Below are 10,584 nucleotides of genomic sequence, written 5' to 3'. Positions count from 1 at the left end.
GACCACTACATTTGCTAGTCCACTTTATGTATTAAACATCTGTCTCCAGCAGTCATTATCATAAGAATACAGGTATAAACGTATTTAAATATGTTTGTCAATGGATTCAGATAATTTGCTATCAGCTCCTAAATCGCAAATACAGAATGTTTGTCGTACCGTCTCTACAACTAGTATTGATATGGAATGTCTTATCGGCCACCGTCGTGCACTGATATGAGCCATATTTTGTAGTACAGCTTCCTACACACTACTACACGTTCATGCTGCGCCTGCAGCTGGATATGCTTGACATTTAGAAACAATATTTTGGCTTTTGGTTCCTTAAATAATTTTGGAACAAGATGTTGCTAGACTAGAAATGTCAAGTTGTCTGTAAAATAACAATTCTGAATGTTGAGATCACGTTTGGTAGGTGGAGTCACAGATATTGAAACGTATACTGTGGATGCGTTCGTAAATACGCTCTGGAATCTGATCAGCACTCATGGAATACCTCTTGTCCAATCAAATTACTTTGTCGCTTTATGACGTTGGACCCACTGTGCGCTCCGGCGTTCTTGGGGCGAGTTTACGAACGCAGCCAATATATCTATGGGTGGAGTGGTCGCATTGTTAATACGTCACTAACATCAACAACAACAAGCGTCTGTAGTGGCAGTTGAAAGCCAAATACAGCTTGAGAGTGTAGCATGAGAATTGTTAAGTTGTGTTTTTAAAGGTAATATTTACGAAGGTTTCATAACTCCTCAAACAAGTTGTATAAATGCAAGCAACCCAGGTATTACTGCCAAGTACGTAGATCGCTAAGACGTCAATTCATTGTAGCGTTTTAACTTTGAGCTAACGCTACAGAAAAGGTTGCCAATCAGACTATGAGTACCAGAAACCCCAAAGGAAAGCGCGCCACCAACGTGTCCACAGGGGGTTCAAATCCTCACAACAAACACGGCTATCGAAATAAAATATTGGCCGAGAGGAATCAGGCAGTTGCGCCCGTGAGAGCATGGGTGGAAGGTGGACAAGAATACCAGGACCATCCGGCTGTAAGTGCAGATGTAATTTTTCCACCCAAAACCCCTTTAGTTTAATTCCTTGTAGCCACCGACTATTGACATCGATGTGTAATTAGTAACTGACTTTGAAATGCTCTATTGTGAGCCAGGTGCGTGCAATGCTGACTGAAGAGCTGCAGGTGGAGATACGAAGGGAAAAAGACGAGAATCTTCGCAGGTTTCAGGACGAAGTGCGCCGCCGTGTGGCACAACAGGCTCGAATCCGCAAGAGACGCCAGCTTCAGACGTCGTGCGAGACGGTGATTATTGTATAGAAAATACGTTTTACAGAAATGCCTGACCATATCTGTTATTATTATTGAGTAGGCCTGTCAAGATCCTTAAACATATTGTAACGAACCTGTATAAGGTCCGTTAGCAGCTCCACCAAGGGAGTTAATTCTCTTGGTGTTGTGGTTAGCGCGGCCGGCGGTTCTGCGGGAGATCGGGGTTCGACCCCCCGCATGGGGCGAGTTACACTACCAGTTCCCGTTCGCTACAGTATGCAACAAAACACAACATTATGCATTATGCCAATCTCAGTTTGTAGTTTTTCACTGCACATCTAAGTAAATTACTTGTCCTGACAATGTTACAACAATTTTACAGGCTTGTGTGTGTGTGCGTGTGCGTGTCCACGTGTGCTATCCAACCACATGGTATGTCTTGTTATAGTATGTCTTGTGTTGTTTTTCTGTCTTATGCAGTAGACGCATTGAAATTCTTGTAACAACAGTTAAACAACAAACAACTATTATTAGACTGTGTTATTGTTCCCTTCCAGGCGGAGCGTGAGGGGAGGGTGTTGCAGCAGTCCAGCGATGCTCAGCGTCTCACCCCCAAGAAGAACCTGTTCCCCTCTTCTCCACAAGGAGAACTAGCTATCTGCAGCCCCAACTCACGCTGGTTCAAAGCACAGGGCCTTGAGAGCAGCGATGGAGATGAGGGGACACAATCAGCAGACCAGCATACCCACCAGGTTGCTAAACCTGTCTTTGATAACTTCTGTTGCGTGAAAACATTGAGTTGGTCACACCAGCATATAGCATAGCAGATGTTTGTTCTGCTATTGTTCTGTTCTGTCCTTGTTTCCCCACATTTAGACTCTTGCTAGGCCTTCCTTCCAGGATTTGGTTTGATTGAATGTTGTATTTTCAGCTCAGCAAAGTCATGAGGCAGGTCAGACGCAGACTGGCAGCATGTCAGACAGTCCGGGATGGGGAAGTGATGTCAGAGCTTCCTGGGGGAATATGGAAGGTCTCTCCAACCAGAGACGTGAGTCTACAAGCCTTACTTGTGGGTCGCAACATTTCAGCGGAACTATTATTGGGTTTTTATCTTAAAATATAGCTTATAGATACTACTTTGTTTCTTCTATGTGATAGAAACCTGTATCTCGGGTGGCAAGAGCTGAGGAGGATGATGATGAAGAGGAGGATGATGAAGAGGAGGAGGAAGAGGATGATGGAGCGGAGGAGGAGGAGGAGGAAGGAGAGATACCTTTGATTGGGAAACATGACTTCCCTCTTAGTCAGCAGAATGTTGGCCCTTATAGCGGTCCGAGTAACAAGACTGTCACCTTTGACAACCATACGGTCTGTCTGTCCTACAACCTCCTATTTTTTTCTTTCGATCTCTGGCTCAATAACATTTGTTTAAACGCCACTGTCGATAGATGAACAAATTGTCCTATCCTGGCAAGTGGTGTGAATCTGCGTTGTCACCTCAACCACTACCACTGAGCTACTCACAAAGTTCAACCTTACAAATCATTGATTTTGAACGTTATCCCAAAGCGTTCATGTCTGAATGTCTTTTTTTACATGACATGTTGCAGGTGTGTGAGAAACTGTCCAGAGAGCCTTACCTTACGGGTGACAGTCTGGGGTTCAGCACCGACTACAGAGCCACTCAAGTGCTCTGGCCGCAGGAAGACCAGGAGGAGCTGAAGAGGCAGGTGAGTGATGGACTACACAGTAGGCTGGTCTTACTGTAGACCACCATCATTAACCTTCTACCACGTCCCCCTATGACAGTAGACACCAAATATGATGCAGAACAATAACATGCCAGTGCTGGATCAGTTGACAATTAGTGACTATTTATTTAAAACTAGATAGTCACTTCACTGTGTGTGGCTTTCCAGTACTTTTTATGTATTAGTACTTGTTGAACCTCTGAAAAAAGTGCAATAAAAATGCTATGTATATACTTGTAGCGGCAGTCTCAGTTCCTGATGTATCGTCGCCTCTTCATGGACATTGAGAGAGAGCAAGTCAAAGAGCACCAGCGCCACAGGAAACACCTGCGGAGGATCGCCAGGTGACATTCTGACTCCTTCCTTTTGCACCTCTATTTTAGCCTTATGTGCTTTTTAAAAGGTGTGTAACTGATTTGTTGACTCCCTTTGTTATCGGCTTTTGGGGGCGGCTGTGGCGCAGGAGGTAGAGCCGCCGTCTAATGATCGTAAGGTTGGCAGATCAGCGGTTCGAGCCCCGGCTGGCCACATGTCGAAGTGCCCTTGGGCAAGACACTGAACCCCAAATTGCTCCCAGTGAGAGGGCCGGCACCTTGCATGGTAGCTTGCCGCCATTGGTGTGTGAATGAGAGGCCATTGTAAAGCGCTTTGGATAAAGGCGCTATATAAGTGCAGACCATTTACCATGTATCCATGGTGTGATTGAAGTGATTGAAACTGTGAAAATAAATAGTCACCTGGGCCTAGTTGTTCAAAACTTGATCCTGAGTCTTTTTTTGCTATCCAGGATCAGATCTATCTGGCTGATTTTGAGTCGTATAGGGGGAAATCAGCCAGCTCCATCTGATCCTGGATAGCAAAAAAGACTCAGGATCAAGTTTAAACATTTTGAACAACTGGACCCAGCATTTGCAATATGGACTAATGAGATTGTAAGAAGAAGTTCAGTCTTAACATCTGTTCTTCTTTGTTGTAGGATCAAAGTGGAAAAAGAACAGCAGAGGTTGGCGGAGGAAAGGAGGATAGAGAGACGGCAGCAGCTGGAGGAGGATAGAGTCGAGGCGGCCGAGAGGGAATTTTTGATTCTGGAGCGATTGAGGCTTGAGGAAGAAGAGAAAGCAGACAGAACGGTGAAGAAAGAGAGAGCAAGGAAAGATAAAGAGGCCGCCCGGTAACTTTTATTGATTTGATGAAACTTAAACTGAATACACAACTATATGCCATTTTCCTGACGTTTTTATCCAAAGCGACTTACATTGCAATGAGTGCATACATTTGTCTGTATATGTGGTCCCAGTGGGAATTGAACCCACAACCTAAGTGTAGTTAGTGCCATGCTCTACCAATTGAGCAACAGAAGACCATCAACTAAGCCAGCGGTTCCCAAACTTTTTCAATCAGGCCCCCCTTGGGTAATTGGAAATATTTTCGAGCCCCCCCTAACCCGGTCCCCACCTTGATTGATATAATTAATTGTATAAAGTTGTACAAACATTACATTGTTTCTACTGCATCACTATTCTTACTCCACACATTCCTATCACAATTACGATCAATGACTTGTGTGTGCTTGCTTTGCCTTGCAAATCTTCTCAAAGCGGGGTTGTTGTTTTGAGACTGCCACTCTCAGTTCATTGTCAATGTTCAACTTCGACCTGTATTCGCTTTTGATAGCAGCAACAGCAGAAAAGCCTATCTCACACAGGTACGATGTTGCAAAAGGCAGCAGTATTCCCACAGCTTTCTGTCCAATGAGAGGGTAGTCCTTCTCCACTCCAATCCAAAACCCAGCCAAAGTCGTGGATGTGAACTGCAGCCTCATGGTTGACTCTGAAGTCATGTCGATATACTGTTCCTCTTCCGCAGTGCTGAACATGGCAGGTGGTGGTGCAACAAATGGATCTCTAATCCAGTCGTATTTGGCACTGTCATCCACAGAGAAGTATTTCTGGAAGCTTTGTTTCAGGGCTGTGATGTGCTCTCTCATACATGGATCCACTGTGCTCTGCAGCTCATTGGTCTCGATGAATGCCTTCAGATTCCCAAATGAGTCGATGTCCCCCTGTTCAAGTCTCCTGCCCCACATGTCCAGTTTCCGTGTGAAAGATTGTATCCTGTCTGCCAGATGTGGAAGGTGTGTGTTGTTGCCCTGCAACTGTAGATTCAATTCATTGAGCTTCTCAAACATGTCGCTTAGGTAGGCCAATTTCATGAGGAAGTCTTCATCATTAAACTTGCTGGCAAGTTCGTTCCCTTCCTCCTCCAAGAAGATTCGGATCTCATCTTTCAGCGATAGCACCCTGGACAGCACCTTTCCGCGAGAGAGCCAACGCGACTCGCTGTGAAATAGCACGGCTGTGTGCTCGGAGCCCATCTCATCGCACAAAGCGGGAAAAATGCGAGCTTTCAGTGGTCTTGTTTTTATGTAATTGACGGTGGTGATAACATCAGACAAAACGTCATTCAACTCTAGACTCAGCTGCTTTGACGCGAGTGCCTCCCTGTGTATTACGCAGTGAGTCCACACTGCTTTCGGTGCAACGCGCTTGATGAGCGTCTGGAGCCCTCCCCGTTTTCCTGCCATGGCCTGGGCACCGTCGGTGCATATCCCCACACAGTCCTCCCATTTCAGATCGGCTTCACTCAGGTATTTGTCTATGATTTTGAACAGTTCATCAGCTGTTGCTCTGTTTGGGACATAATTGCAAAATAGCAAATCCTCGCTCAAACCCTCTGCATCAATGTATCTGACATACGCTATTAACAGACAGTGCTTGTTACTATCTGTGGCCTCGTCTACCTGGAGCGCAAAGCGTTGGTCTTTTATTTTCTCAACAAGCTGCTCTTTCATGTCTTCTGAGATGTCATTGATGCGTCTCGCAATAGTGTTGTTTGACAGGGGGATAGATTTGAGTTTTTGGGCTGTTGCCTCTATCGCAGCAGGGAGTATTAACTCCTCAGCGATGGTGTGTGTTTTTTTAGACTGGGAGATACGATATGCCACTTTGTAGGAGGCAAGTTGAGCATTAGACGTAACAGATGCTGTTTTAACGAAAAGGCTCTGCTGACCACGGTATTCTTGTAGTTTTCTCTTGAAGAAATCGAGGGGCTTCTTCACATCAGTCGGGTGTGTGGTCTCCAAGTGACGTTTCAACTTGCTAGGCTTCATGCTATCTGCCGCTAAAGTTTTGAGACAGAGGACACACAGTGGTCGTTCCTCCGCACCGACCACATTAGACGTGAAGCCCAGGGAGAGGTATGTATCGTCATACTTTCTTGACTTTGGCTTTGGGACGTTTGTCATGGGCTCCTTCGCTTTTCGTTTAGCTTCTGGCTCTTTCATAAACTTATCCATTGTTGTTGTTGCTGCTAGATAGCTGGAATGATGGGGAGGGAGAGCGCGCGTCAATGACGTGAATGGAGCCCCCCTGGTCTCGCGCTGCCTCTTTGTTACAGTTTATGGCCTGCGCTCCATTCAGGTTCTCATTTTTATTATAAAATCGTCCAACGCCCACAACACCCCTGATGGTAACCTTAAGCAAGCAGTGTTTGTTTACAGCTCTTGTGTGTGCATTTTTTTCTCCCTCCCATATTATTTCTGCGCCCCCCTGCAGTACCCCCGCGCCCCACTAGGGGGGCGCGCCCCGCAGTTTGGGAAACACTGAACTAAGCAATGTAGGCCCCCAAAAGGATCTTACATGAGTTTGAATGAACAACACATCGTATCATGAATGTCTCTCTCAACAAATATGTTGTAAAGGAAAATGTTGCTTTGATCTTTCAAACTCATGTAAATCTATCCTTTTGGGGGCCTACATTGCTTAGTTGATCTGGAGCAACATTTTCCTTGTTTCCTCTCCTTCATCTGCACGGATATGAACAGACAGGAAAGGTCAGAGAAATGTAGTGAATGCCTGCCTGTCAGATATTTACCATCAGTAAGAATGACAGGAAAGAGAGAGGAGGCCACTGAAGACTATTGAGATGCAGCCATTGTGTACTTGTGCAAGGTTGTGTTTTTAAACCGGAAACAAGCTTGTCATGATACTTCATACCAAAGTATTCTAGATCAGATACACCGAATATATACAGTGCCCTCCACAATTATTGGTAAAGATGAGTAAAAAGGGTTATGTTCACCTTTTGGTGTATTAGCTTAATGTCACACCGAAAAAAGAAAATAAATACAAAAAGAAGCAACACTGAGTCTTCTCCTGTAACATCTAATAAGGCTGGAAAATACAGAGCAAGAAATCTGAGACCTAGGTCCTCTCTTGTGCTCTCTCTTGGGTCAGGGGACTGCGGTGGCCATAGCAGAAGCTTGATTTAGTCTTAAGTGAACCATTTTTGTGTTGATTTGTGATGTTTTGGATCATTGTCCTGCTGGAAGATCCAATGACGACCCAGTTTTAGTTTCCTGGCAGAGGCAGCCAGATTCATGATGCCAAGTTTCAAGTTTATTGTTACGTCACATTACACAAATGTAACAGAGTAAAACATAGGGCATAATAATTGAAGCATAGTATAGATAAAAAGAAAAGTATCAGTAGTACAGGACATAAGTGACAAAAAATAATAGGCAATTAGGCATGATACAAGTACGGTGGCAATAGTACAGGTAAGACAAGACAGGATACACTAGTGATAATGGAGAGTTCAGTAGTAAAGTGGCTTTGAGCTTAAGGTTACTGTAGTCCATGTACATGGGGTGAACTAGGAGAAGATAGTCAATTGTCTACAGTGGGCTTGTTCAAGAGCCTGATGGCCTGGGGGAAGTAGCTGTTTGTTAGTCTCTGAGTTTTGACCCTGAGGCTCGAGAAGAGGTTTGGCCTCTTGGACATCGTTTCAACAGGCTGTGGTTGGGATATGGCTGGGATCTTTGATGATCCTCTGGATACCATCAATGTACCATGTGCCATGTACCCTAACAAGGTTCCCAGGGACTTTGGAGGAAAAACAGTCTCACAACATCACAGAACCTCCACCATACTTAACAGTGGAGATCCTTCTTTTTAAACCCACCTTGAGCGTTTGTTGCCAAAAAGCTAAATTGACCATAGAACACAGTTCCAGTCAAAGTTTAGCATGCTCCAGGCACTTAAGTTTGTGGTGAAATGACAGGAAAGGTTTTTTTCTGGCATGCCTTCCAAATAATTTGTTGGCATGGAGGTGGCGTCTAATGGGAGTTTTGCCTCTCTTACCATCCTCCTCACTGTGCGTGGGGACAAAATAATCATGGGTCCTCTTCCAGGCAAGTTTGTAACAGTTCCAGTTGCTTTGAGCTTTGAAGTATTGCCCTACGTAGCATATGGGCATTTTCAGTTGAGTAGCTATTTTTCTTTTACAGCCATTCCCTGACTTATGAAGCTCAATACACTTTTCCCTCTTTTGATTTGTGTGTTCTCTTATCTTTCCCATGTTGATATATGAATAAGGGAATATGGCCTCTGCGTCACCTCATATTTATAACCCAGTGAAACAGGAAGTCATGGATTACTGTTTGAAAGTTCCTAAACATTTTGTTCATAACAATCTCTAGGGGTTCTAGTGGTACACATGGTTTTGTTAGAAATATATATAATTATTTTTATCAGAATAAATTAAAGGTTGGATGTTTCAGTGTGACATTAAGCTAATTCACCAAAAGGTGCATTTTGTATAACCTTTTTGACTTTATAATGATTCGAAAAGTATTCAGACCCCTTTACTTTTTCCACATGTTGTTGTGTTATAGCCTAAATTTAAAATGGATGAAATGATGATGTATGTAAACTGGATTGAATGGATTGATTCATGGATGAATTAATGTAAACATAACTGGAGGCACTCGTTGTTTTTGCAGACAGGCCAGACAGACGGTAGTTAATTAACGTTCCTAAGTGAACTGTTTCACCCCAAGATTAAACCACGCTTTTTGCTCTGTTTTGCCCCAAGCTTAAGTGTGACAGGTTTGTCTAGGTCTAAGTCCTGCCTTGCTGTTTTTTGCCCCAAGGATAACAACGTTTTCAAGCTAAATATTATTAGGCAAGGCAAGTCACATTTATTTGCAGAGCACATATTCATACAACCGAAGGCAAACTCATAGTGCTTTAGGGAAAGATAAATACATAAAAACATTTAAAAAGTGCAATAAAAAGACAAAAATAGAAAAACAAATTAGTTTGTTGAAAATCAATATATTATATTAGGTATAATTTGTAATTTGCTTATATTTATTTACTGTTATTTAGCAACCACTTGTTGCACCGCATGTCTCGTAGCAATCATAACGTTACTCCCCCAAAATGGTGAGTGTTCCCAGTTATGTTTACATTCTACATTCTGTTTATGGTGTAGCCATAGCAATAAGCTCCTTGTCTGCCATGGTAGGTACATGGAGGCTTTGAGGGCTCAGGTGAAGGAGAAGGTAGAACTCCCCCCTCTCTGTTGCTGTGGAGACAGTTTCTGGGACTCCCATCCTGACACCTGCGCCAACAACTGTGTCTTCTACCACAACCCCAAAGGTACACCAGCCACATACAGTACGTCAATTATATTGGCATGTATGGAGTAATTTAAGGGTCATCGTTTTTTACTTCATTTGTTTTAGTCGATGAAAAGATGTATGACATTTGGATGTAGTTATTTTTCTTCATGGACTGTCATTCCTTGTTAATGATTGTGTTTTCTTTGGTCCAGCCTATGTCCATGCTCTGCAGTCAGCCCTGTTGAGCTATGATGTTAAGGATGGGAGTAGCACTCACCATCAGGCCTCAGCTCGCAGGATCGCCTCCATGCACATTTTCTCCCCCAGGAAGGGAACCACAACTCACAGGAAGTGAACCACAACTCACAGGAAGTGAACCACAACTCACAGGAGTTGGACATTCTGAATTGCTCTCCTTATTTTGAAAAATCAATTATGACCTTTGTAACTGTATAATGAACTTAAGAGAAACTGTAAGGTTTGCCATGCTATTGATTTTGAATCATTCTATGATTTCTGTTTCAAATGGAGGCTATTTTGTGACCTCATTCCATTCTCAGGTGTACAGTGCTATGCTTTGATATATTTTTATGTGGTTTAGTTTAAATTACTTAAACAAATCTATACAGAAATGATAGATTATTTTTTTTGATTTTTTGATTATTTTTTCGCTAGATTTTTTTTTCGTATGCAGCATCTTCAGACTCCGATGTGGTTGGAAAAAGTTGAGTGTAGGAGCATCATTCATGTATTTCTAACTTCCAATGCTCAAACAAATGTTTAAAATAAGAATAAAACATACTGATCTTTGGCCCTTGGTATGATCCCTTTCAGGGTTTGTCCTTAAATGCATTTCAGATGTAGCAGTGGGCATCAGGCCTGGTAATTACTCCTCTAGTCAGCCCCTAGTATATGTTCCTATGGAAAAACATGTGATGGAAGGTTGTGCAATTTCCTAGTAAAATGGGGAAATGGTTTGTCACAGTCTATGATTAAATTGGTATTTTGATATCAGACTATTAGTAATATATTACTCAGTCCATTGCGAGGATGAACTGTTCGTTCCCAAGTTCCCACGAGTTCAA

At 43.2% G+C, this 10,584-nt stretch overlaps 1 protein-coding gene across 1 annotated transcript; it reads left to right on the top strand.

Moving 5' to 3' along the window:
- The first annotated feature begins 662 nt into the window (after window positions 1-662).
- On the top strand, window positions 663-10,307 carry ccdc15 (coiled-coil domain containing 15). Its single transcript, XM_080528534.1, has 10 exons — window positions 663-1,046; window positions 1,166-1,315; window positions 1,840-2,034; window positions 2,214-2,330; window positions 2,441-2,650; window positions 2,893-3,012; window positions 3,274-3,377; window positions 4,010-4,204; window positions 9,403-9,536; window positions 9,712-10,307. Exons 1-10 carry the CDS (start codon window positions 876-878, stop codon window positions 9,852-9,854), a joined length of 1,539 nt encoding a protein of 512 aa, XP_080384660.1. The 5' UTR covers window positions 663-875; the 3' UTR covers window positions 9,855-10,307.
- Window positions 10,308-10,584: the final 277 nt, after the last annotated feature.

This window comes from Nansenia antarctica (assembly GCF_963989245.1).
Source record: "Nansenia antarctica genome assembly, chromosome: 4".
NCBI lineage: Eukaryota > Metazoa > Chordata > Actinopteri > Argentiniformes > Microstomatidae > Nansenia > Nansenia antarctica.
This window is presented reverse-complemented; position numbering and strand designations above follow the sequence as displayed.

Bases quoted from the DNA above. Each gene is read 5' to 3' on its own strand.
- ccdc15 (XM_080528534.1), top strand. From the start codon at position 876: ATGAGTACCAGAAACCCCAAAGGAAAGCGCGCCACCAACGTGTCCACA. The intron at 3,013-3,273 runs GTGAGTGATGGA...ATATACTTGTAG, and splicing joins AGGAGGAGCTGAAGAGGCAG to CGGCAGTCTCAGTTCCTGAT. The intron at 3,378-4,009 runs GTGACATTCTGA...TCTTTGTTGTAG, and splicing joins CACCTGCGGAGGATCGCCAG to GATCAAAGTGGAAAAAGAAC.